Source organism: Protopterus annectens, chromosome 2.part0, assembly GCF_019279795.1.
Source record: "Protopterus annectens isolate FY-2018-M chromosome 2.part0, PAN1.0, whole genome shotgun sequence".
Taxonomy (NCBI): Eukaryota; Metazoa; Chordata; order Ceratodontiformes; family Protopteridae; genus Protopterus; species Protopterus annectens.
The window spans coordinates 314,887,583-314,913,969 of NC_056728.1; the positions used below are offsets into that span (position 1 = coordinate 314,887,583).

Genomic DNA, 26,387 nt, shown 5'->3' on the forward strand with positions numbered 1-26,387 from the left:
ACATCAACAAGCAGGGCGGAACCAGGTCCTACCCCCTGTGTCGAGAAGCACTCAGAACTCTGGCAGTGGACGATTTTCTCCCAACGTTTTCTGATTGCGACGCACATCCCCGGGAGATCCAACGTCATAGCGGACAGGCTTTTTACCTGCACAGAACTAAAGAAGTAAGGAAGTCGGCCAACTATTCCTTTCTCATGCCTTGGGCAAACAAGGTCTCCCAGTTTCCAAGGTAACCTTGTCCAGATGGTTGTCATACACTATTTCTTTCATTTATCAGTTAAGGAACAAACAGTTATCTTTTAAACTGAAAGGTCATTCTACTAGGGCCTTGGCCACCTCTGCAGCCTTCCAGTCTAGGTTGCCCATGGATTCCATCTGTGCAGCTGCCACGTGGGCAAACCCTCATACCTTTATTTCTCATTACAAGTTGGATATGGTCTCCAGGAGCAGAGCTGACTTTGGTTCCACTGTTCTGAAGAGTCTGTTCTACTGAGCCACCCAGGATTTTAGATGCTAGGGACGCTGTCCCAACCAGCAAGAATGAAGGCGAGATAGGTACATAACTTCTTTATGTTAAGCTGTCTATCATAACGTTCCATGTTTAGTTGTCTTCATCTCGCCTTCCTTCTTGCGTCCCACCCTCCGTCCCCCTGTCCTAGTGGATCGAGAGGAATTTTTTCTGTTTCACTGGCTGTGTGTTCTCTTGTTTCCTCTATTGACTTAGAGAATATGGCAGGTATAGTCAACTGATTTTTTGACTGGTTTATTCTGTTGTTATGTCTGGAGTTAGCTATTTCAAACGAGATCTGGGCAGCTATCGCTAGGCATTATGGGATAAGGGGTAGCCTCGAGCCAGTAAACAGCTCTCGAGCTACTGAAGATGGCCGAGTCGGGGCCGAGGATCGGCTCCTATCCCAACCAGCAAGAAGGAAGGCGAGATGAAGACAACTAACATGGAATGTTATGGTAGGTACATAACTTCTTTTTTGTGCATTGTAAAACTACTTATTTTGTGTAGTTTTTGTACAATAATATTTATAAATAAAACTTATGATTTTAGGGAGTATTTTATTTATTATGTTGAGTATAATGGTCATGTGATCAAGTTTTTGTTGAAGTTGTTACATCAGTTGATTTTTTTTTTTTTTTTTTTTTGGTGCCTGAAGATAGGTTTCTATCCTGTCCAAAGATAAATGCTAGCAGTGTCCCATATGACTTTATTGCAATTTATTAAATTTTTTTTCAAAATTTACAGGATTTACAGTTTATTTAGCACTCCTGCAGTTTTGTGTCCCCTGTACTGTTAATTATTAGCTTGCCTATAGGATTTTTTTAAATGGCTAGCATGTATAGAGACTGCTGGATGGATGCAACTAATATGTACAGAGATAAAAAAGTCAACAAATTACTTCTAACCATACCTCTCCACTGTCCAGATTTTCACCTCTTATTTCTGGTCAGTTCCTCATAAAATTTGTAGTTTTCCAGCAAATCACTGAGGATTGAAGTCACAAATTAATACCAAATAATGACAGACATTTGAGTTTCAGACTTCATATCTTTCAGAAAATATATAATAATGCAAAATATGCCATTCTAGCAACTCTCTGTTTGTAGGAACAATAATTAAAATCTGTCCCTATTTTGAGCCTTTGTCCCCCATTATTTCTGACTTTGTCCAGACTTCTTGCTCTGAGAGGTTGAGAGGTATGCTTCTAACATATTTAGTGACACAATTTCAGAGGTAATTATACAGATAACTTTTAACAGTTCAGGAAATACTAGTCTTTGGTGTGTAGACTATTAAGCCTTAGAAATGCTCAAGGTGTAACCACAATATTGTGCAGCACACAAAGGATGGAATGCCACTAAAGTCGCTGTGGAATTAATTAATTGAAGTGTTTTGTAATAATCACTGTGTGCTCTGCAGCTTGTAAATATTTCAGTATGCTCTTTGCTGACTATTTTCTAAATGCTTGTGTGCAATATTTAATATTGTATTTTGTTTCAGAAGTGTGCCTGACAGCCTGATTCTGGAAAGTCCAAGGAATGTCAAAAACATGGTAAGGCTACAACTTCTTTATCTTACTGTAATAAATTCCTGCCAAATTATGATCACCCTTAGGCAGCACCAAAAGCCTTTGTATAAACTTCTGCTCCTTTTATTTGCAAAATCTATGGCTGCTTGCAAATAAGGTTATACCTTTTATTTGCTTATGATTTATGTGCATTTCACTATTAACCAGTCCCACCAATGACTTTCCCCAGGATTCAAAATCGCAAAATTCCATGCAGGAACAGTGTAGCTGTTCCTGCATGGAATATGGCAGCTAAGCGATCCACGGACGTGCTGTTTTGACATGCACGAGCAGCCTCACACTGTTCCTGCACGGAAAGCTGTGCAGTATGCTAATCAGCTCATTTGCTGGTGAAACCCATGCAAATGAGCTGATTTAGCAATCCAGGAAGTAGGCAGATTTCCATGCATTAACAGTGTTATTTGCAAAAATGTTTTTGGTTACTAACTGAATACATTTTTGCAAATAATAAAACTGAGGCATGATAGCTCTCCAAAAAGCATGTATTAGAGTGGTTAGGCATGCCAATGGCCAAATATAGGGCCATTGTCATGTAAAACCATTGTATTTTAATTAAAATATTTTTTTTGGCCGATCTTGGCCGTTTAAGCTTTGGGAAGTGGCATGCAAACGGGATGGGGTGGAAAATAAATAACAAAAAAAGGGTGAAAACCGAATTATAAGGGAAATCTGCATTTTGCCATTATACTCTATGGCATGCAGAATGTAAACAATGACAGGGAACAGTGGTTGCTATAACTGCTATAAGTGCAGTAACTATGGAGTAAGGCAATGGGGTATGTTAATGAGGGGACTCATACTGAATCACAGAATTCTTTTAAGTGTTACACTGCGCCTAACCGTGTAGGTGCTCTAACACCACCGTGTAGACAGGAGGAGCAACTAACATGAAAAGGGGGTGTGTCATGCTTGCTGTAAGCACATTGGAGCTCCGTTGGCTGGGTTTGTGCTTAGCTAAGCACAGCTAAGCAAGGGTGTGTGTCTGAGGCTGTATACTCTTTTTCCATGAACTGAGGAGCGTGTTCGCAGCCAGGGGAGGGCCATTTCTTGCTGGTTACACTAGCTAAATGGGTCTGGGTGGCGCTCTGGGGATTAAACAGGAAGGACATAGGAAAAGTAAAAGGAAATTGCAGAACAAGGGAAATGCAGTACAAACAGCAATATGAAATACTGCAACACACAATGGACCATTGAAAGCACTCATTAATACAGCTGGCATAGCTGAAAATGGGAGGAGATGTAAGAAAAAAAAATAAAGGGCAACAGCACAATAAAGGAGAAATGAAGTAGAAATCACTAATATGGGACTCTTGCAACTCACAATGGGCCAGGTAAAGCACAAAATAATACAGCTGGCAGGTGGCTGCATAGCTGAAAATGGGAGGAGATGTAAAAAAACATTAAAGGGCAACAGCACAATAAAGGAGAAATGAAGTAGAAATCACTAATATGGGACTCTTGCAACTTACAATGGGCAGGCAAAGCACATAATAATACAGCTGGCAGGTGGCTGCATAGCTGAAAGTGGGAGGAGATGTAAGTAAAAAATAATTTAAAAAAGGCAACAGCAGAATAAAGGCAATCATGCACAAATTACCAGTAATGCCTCTAACACACACAGTGGCCAAATCATAGCCATGAGTAATATAGGTGGCAGCTGGAATGTATCATAGTCAGCCAGTCATACAGGCAGCATCTGCAGCACAACAGTATAAAGTATGGCAACACCTTACAGTCTGTTTTTTCCCACAAACTCTGCATCATTGGTGTATATATGCGGGGGAATTTTAACTGGAAAAATGTTAGGGGCTGCCATTGCTTTGATCCATCAGTATGTGCTAGAGGCTGAGGGCAGAGAGAAGGATAATGCTGACAATCAGCACAGACCAAGGAGGAGAAGAGTGTTCAGATCCGGGGTAACCTACCGGAGGCTACATGATTTGGAGATAGTAGAGCACTACAGGGTGGACAGAGACATACTTCAGCAACTCACTGAGCTGTGCCGGTCTCAACTCAGAGCTGGAAACAACAGATGGAAACCCATCCCAGTGGATACCATGATCCTGTGGAAGCAGCTGTAGCAGGAACAGCAGCAGGAACAGCATGGGGAAGGGCCACACAGCCCACCACCATTGCCAAGGTCCCTACAGGCACAGAGGGACTCACAGGAGGAGGCCCCTGAGCCTGCTCCCGTAGGCAGATAGAGGCATGCCCAGTATGCCCAGGGCTTGGCAAAGAGACATTGCATACCACACACACTGACAGTGTAAGGACCCCAGGGACTGACACCTCTCTCTGACTCACACGTACAGTAAAATGAATGACACACACATCACATTACCTGTAACTTACCATGTATAGGCAGTGTACTGTGTGCATCCAGTATAGGTGGCCATCAAGCACTGTCCTCATAACTGCCACAAGTAGAAGGTAAGTCAGTCTTCTTAACAGTAAATGAATGGAATAGTATGTTCTGCTAGCATATCTATGGTAATGCTGCATGCATGCAAGGGAATGGGGTGGACTACTGCGATAGCAGCACACAACAGACAGCCATGTGGGCCTCCAGGAAATATCTGGCCAAAACTGGCCTCCACACATTATGCAGTAGTACCCAAGGTGGCAAATCCCACTGCAGTATTGGTGTGGGGACAGCTAAGGGGAGGTCATAGGGCACAGGCATGGATGTCAGGGTGGGGGTCCCATAACCACCCCTCACACCCACACAGCAAGTCAGCTGTAGAAAACCCAGAGAAATGTCTGGTAAAGACACACAAATGGCGGCAATGTTGAATTAACCCCCTACAGACTCACACAGTGATAGCACAGCAGGACCCACAGTTGCAGTAAGGCTATGAAGGGTAAGAATTCTGAAACTCAAATGTATGCCAGTACAATCTGACCTGGACTCTTTACTGATATGCATCCAGTCCCCAAGACAGAGCACAGTAGTATGGTAAATGGAAGCAAAATGTAAAACAAATACCAGCACAGTCTGTGCAAATGTGTACATTGGACAGGTGTGCCTCCCCATATACCCACAATAATGCAGTAACATATATGTTTGCATGGAAATAGCAGCATACCACACATTGGCAGGGCCATTCCAATACACATGAAAACAGGGGTCAATAAGCTATGTGTATGTGTGGTTAATACTGTCTGGATGTGGTCAGCATGTTCTCCTGGCAGTTGTCTTGTACTGCCCTAGGTACAGTGCTGCCTTTGACAGGGCCATGTGCAGGTAACTGCAGTGCCAACTGTTATGCATGTCAGTGACACCCACTGCTCTTCCACTGACATACCTGGAAGTCACAGTGCTATGTGGAATATGCTACACATATTACAGACATCTTGAAAGATGTGTAGCAGAGGTGCCAAGGCATTTGCGAATGTAAGTGCTGAGTGGTACTGTTGCCAGTGGTCATTCTCAATAATTCTTGTTCTCATGTTTGCTTTTACAAATAATGGACATGCCTGCACAGTTGAATGCACTCTGTACCCACACCCATAGTTCCCAACCTCTGACAGCAAGATGTCTGGACAAGGGCAGAAAGAAAAGTGGAACAAAGGCACAATGATAGGCATGTGTTGTAAATATCACCCTTACATACTAAGAAAGTTGGTGGGGTGAGGGTTTGCAGTAGTGGGAATTGTCTGAAGGTTATGTGTTTGGTATTCGGAAACAGTAATGTCTGTATTATTTTGCAACATCACACTTCAATTATATGCAACTAACTTGCATAAAACACAAGTTTATGTAGAAAGGATGAAACCTCTAGCCAAACACCTGGACAACCTGCCAAAAAATGTGCAGGTCAGGGTCAGGGATATGACATCTCAGGTTAGAAAGATACCACACAAGCAGGAGATCCCCAGCCGGTATATCACCAGGTTGCTGGACTGTTCACACAACTGTTTGTCATTACTTCAGTGGCTGTAGCCGCACCTCACAAATGCCCTTGTTAGGCAAGTATTTACACAGCTGCCCTCATAATATTGGTCTATGTATCATACAACTACTATTCCTCTGGTAAAGCACTGTGATGATCTGAGGATGTCTGGCACTATGTAATTACACATTACATTGCAGTTTCAGACTACAGATATGTCAGAAAATGTCTGCTAAACAAAACAAGTACCCTGAGGAAAGTCTTGTGTACACCTGAGAGGTATGGCTGTAGCAAACAAAACCCTGGTCTGGAATACACCTATTTCTGGAATGAAGTCCCACCCTAACTATAGAAGGTCACACTGGGCATGCTCCTACACTTAGAGAATCACAGGACATGTTGGAATGCACATCGGAATATATGACTGTATTGTGTATATATGTCCATGCATACAGACAGCTATGTACACCTCAACTGTCTCCACACACACACACACACACACACACACACACACACACACACACACACACACACACACACACACACATCAGACATGATTACCCTCAGCTAGCTGTAGGTGGCCCATATGTGAAATATCTGCATCTGTTGTATGAGATACACACACACACATATATATATATATGGGCAACAGATAACATATGTCAAGCATATACACACATAGATGTGGGGAACTGAGAGACAGACAGTGATACAGAAAAAGACACAGGAGGGCACAGAGTGAGTTACATACACGGATACCCTGAATGGCATACAGTGATGTCCTGCTGTGGACAGTGGCATACCAGTTGTAAACAGTCACTTGTACCATAAAAGGTGAGTCCCATTGTGTAACAGTACTGAGGTTGAGTTTTTAATATGATATCACCTGTGTGACAGTTGTGTATGTGAGAGTGAAGGTGTGTGTGTTTGTAGGTGAAACAGTTTTAGGCCGTTCTCACCCACAACACTTCCCAGTTTCCCACTTAATCTGTCCTGCTGATGTCACCCCCCCCTTATTGGCACCTTTAGCCAGTAAGCTCTGTAGCATGTATGATAACTGCATAACACAATAGTACAAAAACGCTAGCTTGATAGGGGTTCTAATCTCAGATTTGGCAAATGAGTGTGTGTGTGTGTGTGTGTGTGTATGTTGGTATGAAGAAGTATTTTGATAAGTCTCCCACCCACTGCCCTACAGTCCTGCTGATGTCATTCAGCTTATCAACACCTTTGGCCAGTTGGCAGCCCAGTAAGCTCCGTAGCATGTGTGATAACTGCCTAACACAGTAGTGCAAATCACTAGCTAGATAGGTTCTAATCTCAGATCTGACAAATGTGTGTGTGGGTGTATAAGTGTGTGTATAACTGTGTATGTTTGTAGGAAAAAGTATTTTGATAAGTTACCCACCCACTGGCCTACTGTATCAGTCATGCTAATCTCACTCCCCTTATAGGTTCATAGGTGTGTATTAGGCTAATAGCCCTGGAGCCATTACAAGCCTAGCCCATAGAAGTGCCCTGCCATTGTGCCACCCAACTTTAGTTCCCAATGACCCCATGAAGTAGAGCCACTGGAGTGATCCCTGGGGTGAACATTCTATTACCCATCCACTCATCAAGATATCTCTGGAACAGGGTCATCTAGGTGCTTTGATTGACATGTATGGGAAGTGTATTCCAGGGCATGTGCAGTCTCTGGGTGAGGAACCTGTCCCTCAAGCATGTTGTGTTGATTGTGGCAGTGAGGTCGAGGTCCCTGCAGTGTGTGGTGCAGAGAGATTGGGATGTCTTTAGATGTAGCATTTGTAAAAGAGCTGGGGCAGACAAGGCTTTGCAAGTTAAGCAGAGATCGCCTCTAAGTAGGTGGTTTGAGACTGAGAATAGCTGGAGTCTCTTGAGTTTGTTTGTGTAGGACATGTGTTTAATGCCTAGGATCATCATTTTGAGGTACTTCTGTTGCCTCTCCAGCTGTTGCAGGTGTCTAGTGAGGCACACGCTAAATTAGCCATTATACTTGATGATTGGTGTAATGAGGGAAGAGTAGACAAAGATGATGACCTCCTCCTTCCTGGATGCAAAACCCTTGGTAGTGAGATGTTCCACATAGAAGGATTTCCTGACCACAGTGGCAATGTGGTGGTTAAAGGAGAGGTTGCTGTCAACCTGTGTCCTCAGATCTCTTATAACTCCTACAGTGTTCAGTGGGCTCCCATCAATGTGGTACTTAGTGAGAAATGAGATTTTACCAAATGGGCAGATGATGCATTTTGTGGTGTTAAGCTTAAGGCCATGGTTTCCACACCAGTCAGTGGTCTCAGTGAGGCCTTTCTGTAGGATGTCTGTATCACTTGTGGAGTTAATTATGGCTCCCAGGTTGCAGTTGTCTGTGAAATTGGTCAGCCAGAGTTCTTTTGTGTTGGCATCGACTCCTGAGAAGTACATGCTGAACAGGAGAGTACCCAGGACTGATCCTTGTGGGACTCCACTTATGACTGGCTGGCAGTCTGACTTGGTGCTCGCTACTTTCACACTGTGTGTTCTGTCTGTGAGACAATTTGCAACCCCCCACAGTGATATAGGGGTTGATACCTAGTTTGGTGGGTTCATCCATAATTCCTGACTGAGAAATGGTATCAAGAGCCTTGGCCAGATTGATGTAGGCTGTATGCAGGGCCTTACTGTCATACACAGCCATGGTGACTAACTCAAAGAAGTCAATCAGGTTGAGCAGGCATGATTTACCTTTCACAAAGCCAAACTGCATGGGGTCCAGAGTTAGGAGATCACCTCTATGTTCGTTGACCAGATCCCTGATAATGTGCTCCATAGCTGTACATATCAGACTAATCAAGCTAATGGACTGATAATTCCCAGTGTCTGTAGTTGCCACACATTTATGGAGAGGGATGACTGTAGCAGTGCGCCATTTGGGAGGGGCCAAGCCTGAGGTGAGACTGTGACTGTACAGGGCACACAGATGTGGTGCCAGTTATCTTTGTAGTTCATGTAGAACACAGCCAGGGATAATGCGGAGTCCCATGGAAGCTGTATTCTTGCCCGTGGACAATGCACGTGTAACCTGGGTGACAGTAATCCTGGGTGCCTGGCATTCTTCTGGCATTCTGATTGTTCCCCTTGCGGGAAGGGAGGGGTAAAGCTGGCACTGAATGTTTTGGCAAGAATGTTGGCAATATCTGTTGGTTCAGTATAGGAGGTGGCATTGTGCAGTAACTCAGAGCACCTCTGGGTATTGCCATGGAGGTTCTTGATATCACTAACAGAGGATTTGTGATTGTTGTCAGTGTCTGCTGCAATTCTGCCATCATAGGCAGCTTTATATGATTTCATGAGGGATCTCAACTTGTTGTTGAGGCTAATAAGGGAGTTTTACCACTCTTGGGACTCCATCTTTTTCTGCAACAGTTTCTTCCTTCTGTTGTACAGGTTATTAATGGCAGGGGACCACCAGATTGGCCCCCAGTGTTTGGAGGCGAGTGTCATGGTTCTGTTGGGTATGGCTAGTTCCATGCCTTGATGTACATGTTCGTACAGTGCATTTGTGCATGATTTATCAGTCATGCAGGTATTTTCCAGTGGCATGGGTGCTGTGAAGTTAGCCACCTCTGTTCTTATGAGTCCAAAATCAGCTTTGGAGAGGTTTTTCAAGGTGGTTACCTTTGTGGGGTGTGTATGTGAGATGTGGATTTCCATGGTGATTACTCTGTGCTGGATCTGACCAGGTAGTGATTGACTACTGTTGTGAAGCAATAGTACCATATGTTAGTAATCAATACAGGTCAAGGATGTTACTTCCTTTACTGGTTGTCAGAATGAGCTGGTCCAGGGCATTGTAACTGATGAATTCCAGGAAGCGTTGGGCCAATGTATTGGTGCTTGAGTATCTTACTCAGTTGATGGAGGGGTAGTTGAATTCTCCTAGTATGAGAGTGTTGAGTTGGACCTTAATAGTTTCCAGGGTGTTGATGAATGTGGATTGAGAGTCTAGGGACATGGATGTGGACCTATAGCAGGCTATGACCTGGATTGCACCATTACCCAATGTCAATTGTATCTGAAGTATCTCAGATGCATTATGCTGGGATACTATTCTGAATGTGTGCATATCTGTTATTGATATGGAGACACAACTACCTTTGTAGCTGTGGTCCATGTTTTGGAGCGGACAGGTGTGGAATGAGTTATAAGCTGGTAGTGCAGGGGTACTGTCTGCTGCTTTAAACCAGGTCTCTGTTACAGCACAAATGTCAATGTTCTCCATTTTGCAGAGTGCTTTGAGTGGCTGCATCTCGAGATGTAGATGTCTAGTGTTGAGCAGCATGACCCTCAGATTGCATATATGTATAGCTGTTACAGTGGTAATTTGATTTGAATGCTGCCTAAAAAGGGACTATAGGGGTGGCAAGACACTAGCCAGTACCTGGAAACCAAAGGGTGACAGATGCAAGCCATCTCTAGCAAGCCAACCATGTCATTCCAAGCAGACAGATACTGGATCCCATGAGACTGACAGCAGACACTTAAGCCAATTGTTGAAGTCAATCATTTGTTGTTTGTACTGCGGTATCATTCTGGGTGACAGTAGTATACTGCTCATGGCTACTGTCATACCTGCCTGGCCCAGATAATCTGAGAGCTCCATCAAGTCTCTTTTCATATAGTCCATGGAGGTGCATCTTAGGTCATTTACACACACATGGACAACGACAGATTGATACTTGTAGTTGTTGTGGAGTGACCTGACAGGGTGTGTTGTGAGTTGGATTCTGGCACCTGAGAGCTGACTGTCACATCCTCCACATTCAACCTATTGAGTGGGGCATCTATGTGCCTCACTATTGATTCATCTATGATTACTGTATCAGGCAAGGTGGTTGGCCTTTGGGACTTAGGTTGAAGGGCACACTGTGTAGGTGAGATATGTGCCCTGTGGTTTGTGCTGTGCTGTGGTGGTTGAGTGGGTGTCTATCTTGGTGGTCTCCGCTGTTTGGGTAAATGTCTATTGAGTGCCTCTGTGAAGGTGGGTGTGTGGTTAGTGTTTGTATGTCTGAGCTGTGATAGTGGGTGTTCTGGATGGGTATGTGTTCCATGTGGTGTGTTGCAGGTGTTGACCCTTCTCCTCTTGACCAGCTAGTCCAGTCTTCGCTGGAGAGTGCATATCTTCCAATTCGGTGATATAGGGGTATCTCTCACAAGTCTGAGTGTTGGGAGTTTAGAGGAGAGGGTTCTCTGTGTACATGAGGCAGTTGCAACAGTGCCTCAGAATGCCCAGGTGCACCAGGTTATTGGGCAAAAGCACAGGGAACTGCATTTTAATCATACCAGGAAGGATGGTTATAACTACCAAGTACTGGAGCTAATTCCATGAGGAACGACTACTGCTGATGGCTCTCAGGTGTGCTAGAATAATTGATAAAAAAAACTGTTGAAGTACAAAGCTGTTAGGGTATTTGAAGTGTAGGAGAGAAAGAACTAGCAAGATCTAAGTTGAAAACTGAAGGCAGGCTTTCTGACACCTGTAACAGTTTACCTCAGCTGTGCAGTCATCAGCACCTTTGGCCAATTGTCAGCCTAGTATGCTCTGTAGCCCATGCGATAACTGCGTAACACTATAGTACAAATAATTAGATAGGCAGGGGTTCTAATCTCATTACTGGCAAGTGTGTGTGTGTGTGTTTGTGTGGGAATCATATATTGTGTGTGTTATACCATTTGAGTTGTGTACCACCCTGTAAACTTCCCATCACCCTACTTTACTAGGCCTGCTGATGTTATTCACCTTAGAAGTATCTTGGGACTGGGTGAAATTATGTAAGCTCCATGGTGATACTGATAACTGCGTAACACTATAGTAGAAACAACTAGATAGGTAGGGGTTCTAATATCACTCCTGACAACTGTGTGTGTGTCTTTGGATGAAGATCATATCCTTTTTGGCTGATACCATTTTGATTTGTGTACAATCCATGCCTGTTTGCCACCTCCTGATGGCATTGCTTTATACAGCGTGGTAACGGCATCTGCCTCACATACAACATGTTAAACCATAGTGCACACCATACCAGTCCTCTGTACGGATGTCTATGGAATATCTAGATGTTTGCAACCTATATGTGGTCTGTGTCCCTTAACAATGCCCATGTATGTGATATTGTTGCCAAATCGGCCACAGTAGGTGTAGTGACACACATGCCAGCATCAGGCATCACACCTGACTGAAACATCATGCTGATACAACATCTGCTACACTATCACTTGTCCAGGCTTGTAGGAGCAATACATGATTCTACATCCTATTTCTGGTGGCTTATCTCACTATCCATGAAGGCATTCAGAACATTACATGTTGTAAGAGGTAGTGTGTTACGTCCCATGCATATAATCTATGTGGGGCATGTCATGTGTATGTAGTAGTAGTACAGTACATCAAGGTGAAAATGTAGGCTTACTAATCTGTCTATTGCCAACTGTGTTTATGTTACTGTATTCACATCCCCTATGTCAGTCCTTACTGTGTGTATGCAAAGGATATACCATTTTGTCTCTCTGTTCCACCCGGTGTACTCAGGAATACATACCACAAACCTGTCGTACACAGTATCATGCATGCCCTCATCAACTGCATCAGGGTTGAGTGTATGGGAAAGAAATGCCAGGGCCAACAGGTGTTGACAGTTGAATCTCTTGCAGTTAATGTAATGTCTACGCTTGTGAGGGACCTGCTGACAGTACTGCAGTAATCTGTTCTGTATATATGAGCCTGTGGTACTACACAACACTGAGTTGACATGTCTGAAGGCTACCTCTCTGTGACAAGGGGTATGTATGCAAGGTCACACTGTCTGACAACAGTGTCCCTCGCACACTGTTGCATGCATACACACCTGGTACATGTACATATAAAGCTGCACCTTGCCTATGACACGGTCGGTGTATTCCCACTCTCCCATACTCCCTTGGGAAAGAAATGCCAGGGCCAACAGGTGTTGACAGTTGAATCTCTTGCAGTTAATGTAATGTCTACGCTTGTGAGGGACCTGCTGACAGTACTGCAGTAACCTGTTCTGTATATATGAGCCTGTGGTACTACACAACACTGAGTTGACATGTCTGAAGGCTACCTCTCTGTGACAAGGGGTATGTATGCAAGGTCACACTGTCTGACAACAGTGTCCCTCGCACACTGTTGCATGCATACACACCTGGTACATGTACATATAAAGCTGCACCTTGCCTATGACACGGTCGGTGTATTCCCACTCTCCCATACTCCCTCTTGGGAATGTCTGCAGGGCCACAGCCTGCAGATATACAGACACCTGGAACACAAACAAAATACAGCAATTCAGACTACATGAAGTCTATGGTACTAACAGCAATAATGCATCCTAGCTAATAAGGTACATACACCTGTATGTGTACCCATAACAAATGCAAGCAGACAGCACCTTACATAGTATTACATAGCTACACTGTACTATATTCACCCTGTGCATCAGAACCATATTAGGATTTCCCTGCATCACTGGCATGGATGACAGGGATGTGGCATAGTTATCATCACATGCACAGGGTGCAGTGTGGGTTTGCCAGAGGCCTAGGCTGTGCCATATGGTTGACATCATGTGTGTGTGTTTGAAGGGGTATCCAATAGATGGGCTGTGCAGAGGTGTTGTGTGTGTCTGGAGGTGACCTGCCTGTGATACAGATGTGTGTGTGTGTGTGTATATTTTTATTTTTTATTTTATTTTATTTTATTTTACATTTGTTGACCGGGCTAGTCTGGCTGGATACATGTCCATTTTCAGCAGAGGCCCGAGGAGAAAAGCTCCACTATATACTAGTAACTTACAATAAACAAAAAATATACAAGACATATAAGCAAATAAAGGAACATTATCATGTAGTATAGTGACAATGCAGAGGCAGTTTAACAAGAACTAAACAGTAGTGAGGAATCATTATCCCATAGTAATTGCAAGAGTAGGACTGCTAAAGAATGAAGAAGAGAGAGAATAGTAACACATAAAGAGCAGGTGGTGGCATTGAACAGGCTAGTGTGGCGACTATGGTAGGTGTGAGTGCAGACACTGGCCATAGCCAGAGTGCAGGTGTATGTATGCACACAGTCACGCCATGTGGCTTTCCTACACAGGGGTACATTGGACAGCTGTGGACAGTACATGGCAGGGTGTCCAGTTCACCATCTCCCGCCACAGACACGGGAACTGGTCCTGCCAAGGGTATCAGTGACACAACCAGGCCCAAGTCCAGATGCAGTACTGCTTCCTGATGGTGACTGCTGTCTGCTGGATCCATGTCCCTGATGGAACCAGACAGGACCACGTGCCCATGGCCTGCTCCAGTGAAATGTGGACAGCAACCCCCCTTTGGTACTGGTGGTGTTACTGCTACAATGAGAGTGTGAAGGTGCACATCCCCATAGATTCTCAGCTGTTGTTGGTGCTGAGCTACGTCCATGTGGCCAATGCCCATATCCCACCAAATGCTGTAGCACAGACATGCCACAGAGAAGATTGCCAAGGTCTCACCCCATCGTCTATTCATGACCTCAGTATTTTGACATGTGGCCTCAACAAGGCCATGTATGTCACCACGTAAATCAGGAAGAGTTGCATCCACCACCGTATTTGTCTGTTGTGGTGTTCACTATGTGCCTGTGCATCCATGACAGCCCAAAACATGCGTCTGGTGACTCCTGCTGCGGCACTTGTGACAGTAGATTGATGAGCAGCAGTCCTCCTGTGAGCAGCCCTGTCTATCCACCTGTGTGGGACCTCACCTGCACTCTGGCTATGGCCAGTGTCTGCACTCACACCTACCATAGTCACCACACTAGCCTGTTCAATGCCACCACCTGCCAACTGTCCATCATCTGTGGCCACTGGTGATGGGGTATGTGTGGCCAGTGTCACTGTGTGCTGGGTGGTGTGGACAAGAGTGGGATGCCAACCAATGGCACAGATTCAGCCCCTGACAGCCCCACCTGTACCTCACTATTCCTATCATCATTGTCAGGGTCTGCAGAGATAATGACATCAGTTTCCAAGTGGGAGGGAACCCAAACCCCATTGTCACCTGTGAGGGGAAGACAATATATGTACATTAATACCTGCACTCTGAGGTTGACTGGTATATATATATATACACACACACACACACACACACACACACACACACACACACTTACAGGTGAGGTGGCACAAATCTGTTACACAGACCACACAATAACCATATGGTGCCATGTGTGACGGCCCTCAACATCATGCATTGCAGCCAGTTTTACTACATGTAACTAACAATATAGCGCTCTGGGATACGTGATTAGTCTTAGTAGGTGATAGCCCTTCCCCGGCACAGTCCACACCCATGTACACATCATATAGCACAGTGGCAAGTACTATAGAACATGCCTCACAACTGTACATATCCTCACAGGATGTATAGATGTCTGGCTCATATGTTTGTGCTGTTTCTCACAACCCTGTGTTTTGATGATACATAACTGGGATGATCTGAGGAGTGACATCACTGATTAATGACATACATTTGAGTGTCAGACCTCCAAATCAGCAGTAAATGTATGGTCACACAATTCTTGTTACACCACCAACTTTCTAAGCTTACAGTGGATATGATAAGTTTACACAACCCTGTTAAAATGCCATATTCTTGTAATATATGAGATGACACTGCAATAATGCATCCAAATATGTTACCCACCTTTCATGTGATGTATGACCTGTGCAGTCCAATCCTTAAACAAACAGATGTGTTACATGTAAAATATCATGACTGCAATATGTACAATATGCTATTTGCGTAAGTGTACACACCTTTAAAATGATACTTTGTTGAAGCACCTTGTAAGTGATTTACAGCATTCACTCTTCTTGTGAAGGTGTCTATCAGCATGACACATCTTGACTTGGCATTATTTGGCCACCCTTCCATGCAAAGGTCACCCAACTCTGTCAGATTGCAAGGGTGGCTCATGTGCACAGCCCTCATCAGGTCACACTGGGGGTATGTCTCTCTAGAGTAGGGTTAGGCTCTACCTGGGCCAATCCATAACCATAAGTGTGTTCAGGTGGAACCTTTCTTAGGTAGCTTTGGGTGTATGCTTCGGGTCTTTGTCATGTTGAAGTCTGATACCCCTCCCCATCCTGCAGACTCCTGATGGATTTTGGCCAGACATGGGTGTTATTTGGAACTGTTCGAATTAACACCACTGTGACTACAGGCCCAGTTCTGGCTTTGGAACAGCATCCCCACAGCAGGCCACTGCCACCAGCGTGATTCACCTTGGGGATGTTGGTGTTCAGGTTAAGAGGGGTGCTGCTTGTGCACCACATATACCTTTTGGTATTGTGGCTGTGAGGTCAATCCATAGTCTCATTACACCATAAAGCATTTTCACACATGCCTTTGTGAGACTTGATGTGCTGTATTGCAAATTGTATCCACCCCTGGATGTTTTTTGTTGTGGGGAAAGGCTTCCATCTTCTGACCATACCCCATAGGCCAGACGTATGCAGAATACGGGTGTTCTCACATGTAGTACACAACACCAGTACTTGCAAGAGATTCCTGCAGCTTCCTCAGTGTTGCTGTATGTCTCCTGGCAGCCTCCCTGACCAGGTTTTGACATATCTTGTCATCATTTTTGGAGGGACATCAGGTTCTTTTCAACAGCACTGTTGTCCCATATTCAATCCACCTTTTGGCAACTTTCTCCACTGTGTTCCAAGGTGTATGGAATGCTGTGGTAATGTTGTTGTACCCTACTCTTGACTGATACCTTTCAAACATGAGATCCCTTTGCTGCTTTGTAAGCTGTCTGCAAGCCATGGCTGTTGCTGTTGCTGTTGCAGGCAACTGAGCAAATATCATGAATATACTACTTGGATAGCAGACTGTTATTTGGTGTTTCTCAAAGTGCCTTTACTAGATGGCAGGTGTGTACCCAAGCAGAATGAGTGCTGTCAGTAAATCACAAGCTGCTGCAATAAAATATTATTTGAAGGGTGTGCACACATATGCATCCAGCTTATTGTACAGTTTGTATCCTCCTTATTTGGTGGCCAACAGATTGATTGGTTTTACAACTAAATTGTACATGTCATAGGTCACATTACAGGTTGGAAAAGTGTGGACTGATATATTGCGGTCTCAATTTCTATATATATCACAAACACCTGACATCTTAACTGGGGTGTGTACACTGTTTATATCCACTCTATGAGAAAATGGGAAAAGGGGTTGAGGATGGATGGATGGATGGATGGATGGATGGATGGATGGATGGATGGACTGTTGCTATCACTCTAGTTCCACGAGGAAGGTACTGCATGACAGTCCTACAGTGGACCCTTTCTGTTCAGTGGTCCCTAAGCGTTCATCCACTTCATGCTCAACTCCACCACAGGAAACACATCAGTTGCTGGTTGACCTCCCCAATAGTGTCATGGGGGTTGACTTCACATCATTGTCTTGAAGATGAGGGCAGTCCTGCTCACATTGCAGGCTTTTCCAAGGGAGTGATTTCACTTCAGTAGGACAACATGGCTGTAGTCTGGTAGATCAAAGAACGAAGGGGAACCTGATCTTATCCACTATGCCAGGAAGCCATGAGAGTGTGGTAATAGGTGCTTCCTGCTATTTTCTAATTGCAATGCACATCCTGAAGACTTCCAGTGTTTTGGCAGGTAAACTAAGTAGGTCTATCCATCTATCTCACGAGTGATCCCTCAATCAAGCATTAGCAGCACAGTTTTTCAGTCCCTGAGGCCAACCTTGCTACAGTCTTTTTGCTTCATACCTAAACAAGAAATGCTGCAGTTACTTTGCCCTGATCCATCCAGAGGGTCACTCACCGAAGGATACTCTAGAACACATTTGGCCCCATTTATGTCTTCCCCCAACTTCCCTTGATTGCCAAGTTTCTTCAAAAACCCAGAAAGTGCAAGGCCAAAGGGATTCTCACTGCCCCATTTTTGACCCAGCAAGTTTAGTTCCCTTTTCTCTGGCCTCGTTTTTTGTACCCAGCCTAGGTGTTGGACCCCATCCAGATCTTTATCACCCATCTGGTCAGCCTCACTGGTACTTGAAAACTCTGAAATTAACCACATGGTTTCTCCAGTTCTAACAATAGCCAGAATTGCCAGGCTGTCTGCCCTGATATTCAGATTCATTCCTGTTCACAGAAAACTAATACCAGAAAGAGATATTTCAGTGAATGGAAGAGGTTTACCATAGCGGCATCATCCAAGGGTGTGGATCCTTTCTCAGCTCCCCTTCCATTCATCTTAGATTTTTTGGCAGAATTGTTTCACAAGGGATCTAGTTTCTCCAACATCAAGGTACAGTTAGTGGCTAGTTCTAATTTTCACATTGTGCAGAAATAACATTTATTGCATCTGTAAAGATTTACAAGACCTTTTAAAGGAACTTTTCTTTTGCGAACACTAATCAGATATCTGGTTCCTCCAATGGATATTACAATTGTACTTTAATCTTTGACAACACCTCCATTCGAGCCAGCATCTATGGAAGACTGTCTTCTTGGTGGCTATCACTTTGGCAAGAAGGATTTCAGATTTGCAAGCCCTGTCTTGTAAACACACTTATCTGGTGTCAAAAAGCAGGGAGGGATTGGGAATATGCTATATAATCCAACTGCATTTTCAAAGCAAAACATATTGCAGACGACTGAACTGTGGACAGGTTAGCTGTTGTTACCAGATTCCCAACAAGTGGTCTCTGAATACTTTGGTAGCATGGAAACTATTATTTGTTGGTTTGTTTGTATTTGCTAACCAGGATAAAACACTAATCCACATGGAACTTTTTCATTCTCATCTTGGCAGCACTGACTGGCTAAGCAACTTGCTTAGATTTGCATGGTAAGCAAATTGAGATTGATGAACTCAAATCCTGGACTACAGAAAGCAGATTATTGACATCTCATGGCTTTAATCCTTTGTATTTACTGCCAGACTGTTAGTTCACTGGACAGGCATTGCTTTGACCCTATTTGCTTCTTCAAGCAACACCAAGTATGGCAGTGCTTTCACTCAGTTCTCCTCTGAACAAGCACCTCAGGGATACTGTTATAAAGAACCTCCTCACCAGAATCATCTATGCTTTCTTCCCATCTCCTTTGTTGGTGAGGTTGAGCCAGAGGACAAGGCAGCACAAGTCCAACATCCTCCTGGTAGCATCATTTTGGCCTCAGTATGCATTATTTTCCTTGCTGAAAACATCATCTTACAGAGAAGATTTAATATTGCCAGGACCCAGCTATCCCATCCATCTGGCAATCCCCATTGGGACTTCCATTCTCTCTTCATCTAATGATATGGTTTTGGCACTTGCAGTGACAGTCCGTAACCTTATAGTTCAAATCATTTCATCTCCCCAGAAAGCTAATGCAATGTAGACTTACAAAAACAAATAGATTCATTTTTCTATATGGGCTTCATCAAAGGGCCAAGACTCTTTTGCACCTTTTGCAATATATATATATCTTCCATATTTTGGCACAGTAACTTTATTTAATAACCTTTAAAACATATGACTGGCATTTAACATAAGAAACATTTGGCAATATATATTGAATGATGCTAAAATCAATCAAATATTTAAGACATTTGAGATTCAAGCCTTCATACTTCAGTCGATTAGCAATTGTATGTAAAATCATGTGCCCATAAAGTTGTCTACACCCACTTGAAACAATTACACATTGCCTTAATACATTAGAAACTAAAAAAAAAGAAAAAGAAAGGGTAGAAGAAAAATAAGTACCATAAGCTAGTTCACAGTTTATCTAATTTTTGAAACTTAAAAATCAAAATGCACCAATATTCATTCCAAAGCCTCATATACTGTGTGTATACTGTTCGGAGGCTGCCTATTTGGATTTGGGTTGCCCATCTTGTACTTCTATCAGTGCCAGAGCTCTTCATACAAGAAGAGAGAAACAGTTAAAAGATTACTTCACCTACAGACAGAGACTTCAAATTCTGCAAGCTCTACTTCTGCTGCCAGTATTTCTGTGGCCTCCAAGTTGGGCAAGTCTCGAGCCAAATAGAAGTCTAAGGAGAAAGAAAAGTAGAAAGAGAAGGATAAGTCTGTCAAAAGTGAGGAATCCTTATTGGAAGTGTCCAGGAAACATTCTCCAGATCTGATGGTACTAGTCATACTGGATCCAAAATCAGTTCAGAGGTCAGATCCAACAGCTTCTTGGCTCTGATCTTCTTCTCCTGAGCCCCAGTTCTTACTGTAATCAGTGAACCAGAGGCTCCATTCCTTCTTTCTCAAGAAAGGAGATACACTAGACCACCCTTGGTAGCCTTTTCTTCTTGTCCTGAAGCCTTACAGAACAGGTTGTTGACAGGATGATGAAGTTTCTTAAGCTGCAGATCCATCTAGGGGTTCTCTTAGTACCATCCACTGGAAACATACCGAGCACTGGTCTAACATAGCCCCCACTTATTTCTCTGGTACTGGCCCACTCTACTTTTGAACTGATCTCTCTGATTTTGTTCTGCACTGAAGCACCTTCATCTGCATTGGCGATCTTAGTTACTTTGACTTCGACAGTGTACCTATCTCTCTCTCGGCACCGATGTATTCAGATCAGGAAAAGACTCGGAACCAAGGCATTACTGTTAGGGCTTACGGGGATGGGTCAACACCAATGCTATTAGAGACATCTTTACCTCTCAGGGCCTTGCTTCTTGACAGCTCGGATCTGAGATTGGCTTCAGAGTTGAGGGCATTGACACCAACAGACCTCCTTCACCCCTGGATATATGTAGGTCCTTGGCGCCAATAGCAGCTTTGGCCTTTGAGACTTTCCACAGGGTCCTAGCAATGACTAAGGAAAAGGCCCCTCCCTCTGGATTGGTTCCTCTCAAACTCCAGCAGGATTCTGTCTCTTCTTCCTATCTTCATGTTAGACAGGGACAGTCAGAACCTGGTACTTCTGAGATCCTATGCTATATTGGCTCCCTGTCTGATTCTGAACCTTCTAATCTCCCAGCAGAAATAGTTCATAAGAAAAAGACTTGCAAATGTAAGCACAAAAACTCATGTCCAGAGTCTTTCATGGAAGACACTGATTTGGAGAAAGGTGAAGAGTCTCTCTGCTCCACCTCAAAAGATGTCACCTTTGGTGAGATCCTTGAGTTGATGAAGCAGAGAGGAGGATGGTCCACTCCGGATCCTTTGCCCGATGAGTCAGTGTGATCTTGAAAGGTTTTGGTTCTGGTCCAACATCATCCTGGATGGTACCACTGGTTGACCCCCTCATTGGCCATTTGGCTGTACAGGCAAGGAAGGACCCCAATGTAGTGGAGCCCATCCCTAAAAAAGTAGATAGAATATTGACAGCTCTGAAAGACAGAACACATTAGAACAAAAGTGCTGTAGTAAATGCTATGGTGGTAGCAGGAGACAAGAAAAAAAGAATTATACGAGGAAAGTTCCTGTGTCCATCCCCCTAACAGGGAGTCTAGGGCAATGGACAAGTTTGGGAAATGGACATATGCCTGAGTGACTTTTGCTGTCAGATTGCTGAATTATTTGACTCATGTTACTAGGTTCCAGAGAGATTTGACTAAGGAAATATACAAATGCCTTTTGGGTATCTTGCCTGTAGATGTTCAGTAGATGGTGGACTCCCAGCTGTCTACCCTACAGTCAAGCTACAACATAGCCATGCTCTCTAACTCCGCTGATGGCATGGCCATGACAGCAGGCATTGGCATCACCATGCACCATCATGCTTGGAAGTGTCTTTGTGACTCTGTAGAAGGCTTTAAGATATCCTTTGTAAATGCCCCCTGTGATAGGTCCACACTTTTTGGACCCAAAGTTAAAGAGACTCTGTAGTGGAAATCTGTTTTTCCCCTCCTCAGAGATCCTTCTATAGGAATCAGAGGACAGGGAAGAAGATGTGGTTCAGAAAACCATAGAGATATCCTTCCATATCACTGCTGCAGTATTTTTTACAGAAAGCATCGCCTGCCAAGGACAGCCCAATCTCTGGCCAGTATCTCAAAGCCTTTAGATCTTATAGAATTCATTCTGAAGCCCTTCTAGGATAATGTTTTTCTGAGGTGCAGGCTTCAGACTATTCCTATGTTGGCTTCTCTTGCTGCTCCCAAGGTTTTGTCTCAGACAACCTTTTTCCAGTCTCTCATTCCTCTGTCCTCTGTCCTGTTCATGTCCAGGGAATTTCTCATGGTTCTGGGGTTTATGGTCTGCACTATTCCCATGCTTCCTGTCACCAGGCTGCATACGAGTAAGCTACAATGGTACCTCAAATCAGTGTGGCTTCAGCATTGGCATCCTCTTGAGTTCCCTATTCCTTTAAATCCTTGTCTCAAACTTGAGCTTCACTCGTGGATTAAAGAACTCTCTTTCAATCCAGGGCTACCCTTTCAGGCTCTAGTTCCTTCTCAGGAACTGTTCATGGACACCTCAGTCTTGGGGTGGGGGGCTTCTTCTGGCCCTCTGAAGGTTCAGTGTCTCTGGCCTCCTCATCAGAGATCAGATAATATCAGTGTAAAAGAAATAAGGGCTCTGCTTCTGGCTCTACAAGCTTTTCATTCCCTTTTCCACCCTGGCCCCCTCAAAGTCTGGACAGACAGTAACACTGTGATGTGGTATGTCAACAAGCTGGGGGAGGGGGATGAGGTCTTGTCTCCTTTGCAGATTAGGTTTTCAGGCATGGAATCTGGCAATCAGGTCTTCAGGTGCTTTACATTCCTTTAGAGCACAATCTAGTAGCAGATTCACTGAAAAGGTCCAGAACACAGGCTCATGAATGGATGCTTCACAGATGTTTTTCTGGACAAAGTCTATTGGTGGGGTATTTCTCAGGTAGATCTTTTTGCCTCCTGGCCTACTGCAGATCTCCAATAACGTCCTCAGAAAAGAATTCCCTAAAATGAATCAAAACTCTATCACCGACAATGTCATCTAAAGAGTGGACAGGTGAGGATGGATAAAAGATCCATTGTCTTCTGTGAGAAGATCCATTCAGTGAGGTAACCTGTGGTGGTTGTCACTAGCCAAGTGATAAAGAAGGGGGTCTGGGCAGAAATGGAGTTACCAGCACTACCAGGAAATCATATATGCCCAAATGGAAAAGGTTTTCTGTCTGATGCCTCTCTTGCCATCAGGATCCTGTCTCTGTGGGGGTTCCTCTGGTTCTCTCTTATTTGTGTGGGCTGCTCCATGCTGGGTTGGCATATTCTTCAGTTAAAGCTCACCTATCAGCTGTCTCTGCTTTTATGCCCTTGAACCCTCCTTTTGCATCTTTGTTTGAAGTCAAGCAATTTCTTAACGTCATCCTTCATATCAGCTTCCCAGAAAGCCTATTCCAGCTTCTTGGGACCTCAATTTTGTACTTGAAATTTTGACTCAGACTTGTTTTAAACCTGCTAGCTCAGCTTCCTTGCAGCATTGTGTTTGAAGACTGTTCTTCTGTTGGCTTTTACATCATCCTAGAGAGTCTCTGAACGTCAGGCTCTTATGGCTATTTCTCCTTTTTTGTTTTTCACAGAGACAGGGTGTCTCTTTGAACTAATCCTTTTTTTATGCCCAAGGTAGTTAATGAGTTGTCCCTTAGTCAGTCTGTTCACCTTCCTTCCTTTTTTTTCCTTCTCCACAGTCTGCCACTGAGAATGTTCTTCACACCTTGGATGTGCATAGACAGCTCATTTGGATAAGACAAAGGCAATTTGCAAATCTGAGCAACTGTTTTCATCCTAGGATGTTGAGTTTAGCTATTAACAAGCAAACCATCTCATCCTGGATTTCTAAGGCCATTTCTTTTTGTTATTTTTTTCATGGCAAATGTCTTTTTTCATCTGTAAAGGCACATTCTTCTAGGGCAGTTGCCTCATCTAGTGCCTTTTTCAACAGTTTGGACACCAGTTCCATCCTGACGCTGCTACTTGGTCCTCTGTTCATAGTCTCACTAAACATTAAAAATTGGATGTTATTTCCAGTCTGTATAGGTTTGTAGAGGGCACTTCTGTGCCTTCCTCCTTCAAGCCTTCTTCTTAGCTCTTTTGTAAAGAATACTGCAACAGTGATATGGAATGACATAGTACAGTTATATAAAATCTTACCATAGCAGTAGATGTTTTTCTCTTCACTGTTGCAGTTTTCATTCCCTCCCTCCTTCCCCCTTTTTCTAGCTCTTGCCCTTGTGCTTTTGCTATCTGGATGAGGGGCCCTTGCTTCCTTTTCCTTCTGTCCTTTTTCCTTCTAGACATTCACATTCTTTTTTGTCCCTGAGGGTTTTCTGTTTCTCCTGGGGCAATTCATTTCTGGGTGTTTGTGTCTGTACATCATCTTTATGCACTACATCTTACACGGGGAGCATACTTGTGGTGTACGGCACCTATAAGATCTAAAGGCTTTGGTATACTGGCTGGATGTTGGGCTATCCTTGGCAGAAGATCTCTTCTGTAAAGAAGTTCTGTAAAGAATGCTACAACAGTGAAGAGGACATCTACTGTTATGGTAAGATTTTACACAACATTATCTTCTTACCATGACTCTCCTGGAGATAGGCCTCCTTGTGGCTGAGATGGAGGTAACTCAAACAGATGTCACTCTAGGGGAAGAGGCAGACTGCTCAACAAGGACTTCAGTGGTCTTTTTTCAGAGAAGCCCAATCAGTGCCCCTGAAATGTTGACTGACTGCTGCACTCTGGAGGCAGTTGGGGATACATTTGTCTCTGCATCCACAAGCCTAGCAAAATTTACCCACAGATTCCTGGGTGCTAAACGTAATTACTAGAGGCTATTCAATTCCCTTTTCCCTTTGTTCTCTGAAATAAGAACATCCCAGATATTTCACCCAGTCAGTGGGAACCAGCAGCACTAGAAGTTTCAAAACTACTAGAAAAAAGTGCCATCCCTCAAGATCAATTAGAATCCAGACACTACTCAAGGTTCTTTTTAGTGCCATAGAAAATAGGGAACATCAGACCAGTTTTGGATCTCAGTCACTGGATTCAGTTAATAAAACAGACATTATTCTGAATGGTGGTCACTATTCAGTCCATTTTGCCTCTGCTGAGGAAGGATGATTGGATGTGCTCTGCAGATCCCCAGGACACTTACTGTCATGTAAAGATAGAGAAGCAGTCCAGGAGATTCCTTCATTTCTGGCTGGGAGTAAATCACTATCAGTTCAGAGCCCTGCCTTTCGGTCTCACCACAACCCCCAGGGTGTTCACCAAGATAATGGCAGTTGTGACAGTGCAGGTATGTCTGATAAGGATCCAAGTTTTCCCCTATCTTGGCAACTGGCTTCTAATTGCTAGCTCTGAGAATCTGCTGTTACAGTAGGTGGATCTTGTACTCCAATCATTGCGGAACTTAGGAGTAACAGTAAATTTTCCCAAATGCCATCTCGCACCAACACAGCAAATAGAATTCATAGGATGCTACCTCAATACCAACTTATAGATCATCACCTTCCCCAAACCAGGGTTTTATCTTTGCATCTAAAAGCAGTCTGGGTGTTTCATCATCCTTTGCCTCCAGTGAGACTGGTCTTACATTTATTTGGTCTAATGGCATCCATGATACTGATGGGTCTACTGGTTAAGTACCACATGAGAGTACACCAATGGACCCTAGTAGTACAATGGGCTCAGAGCATTCTTTCATTACATGAGAAGATTTGGTTCACTCAGAAATGCAGATGGCACATTACCTGGTGGATTATGTCCTCTTCAGTGACAGAAGGTCACCCTTTTCTCATGGACTCACCAGTAGCGGTAATAACCACGGACACCTCCCATCTATCATAAGGCACATTTCAAAGGGAGGATAGGATAGTCCAGGGTGCATGGTCACACATAAAGGCCAATCTTTACATCAATATCTTGGAAATGCTGGTTGTTTTCCTAGCATTGCAGACCTTCTCCCCAAGAGTGTGATTTCTATACATGACAGTGGTATGGTACATGACAGTGGTATGGTACATTAACAAACAAGGAGGAAACCATTACTACCCATTGTGTTGAGAGGCCACGAGGTTCTGGCAATGGGCTATGTCTTTACAAAGCTTTCTGAGAGCAATGCACATCCCGGGTTCATCCAGTGTTTTAGCAGGCAGCTTGAGCAGGATTATATTAATGTCTCATGAGTGGTCTCTCAACCTGACAGTGGCAAACTTGATCTCCTGTTGCTGGGGCTAACCTTGCTGCAACATCTTTGTCTCCTAACTCAACAACAAACTTTACACCAATCCCTCCACATGGTCAATCACTGAGGGACACCCTGGTGCACAACTGGTCCCTTGGTCTCTTTATGCCCC

The 26,387-nt window shown here is 43.9% G+C and overlaps 1 protein-coding gene across 1 annotated transcript in view; it reads left to right on the forward strand.

Moving 5' to 3' along the window:
• Positions 1-26,387, forward strand: part of CCDC192 (coiled-coil domain containing 192) — a 1,678,242-nt gene that overhangs the window by 164,834 nt on the left and 1,487,021 nt on the right. The window contains exon 2 of the mRNA XM_044060800.1: positions 2,012-2,063. Within this exon, the coding sequence (XP_043916735.1) occupies positions 2,012-2,063 (52 nt within the window). The remainder of the gene's footprint in view (positions 1-2,011; positions 2,064-26,387) is intronic.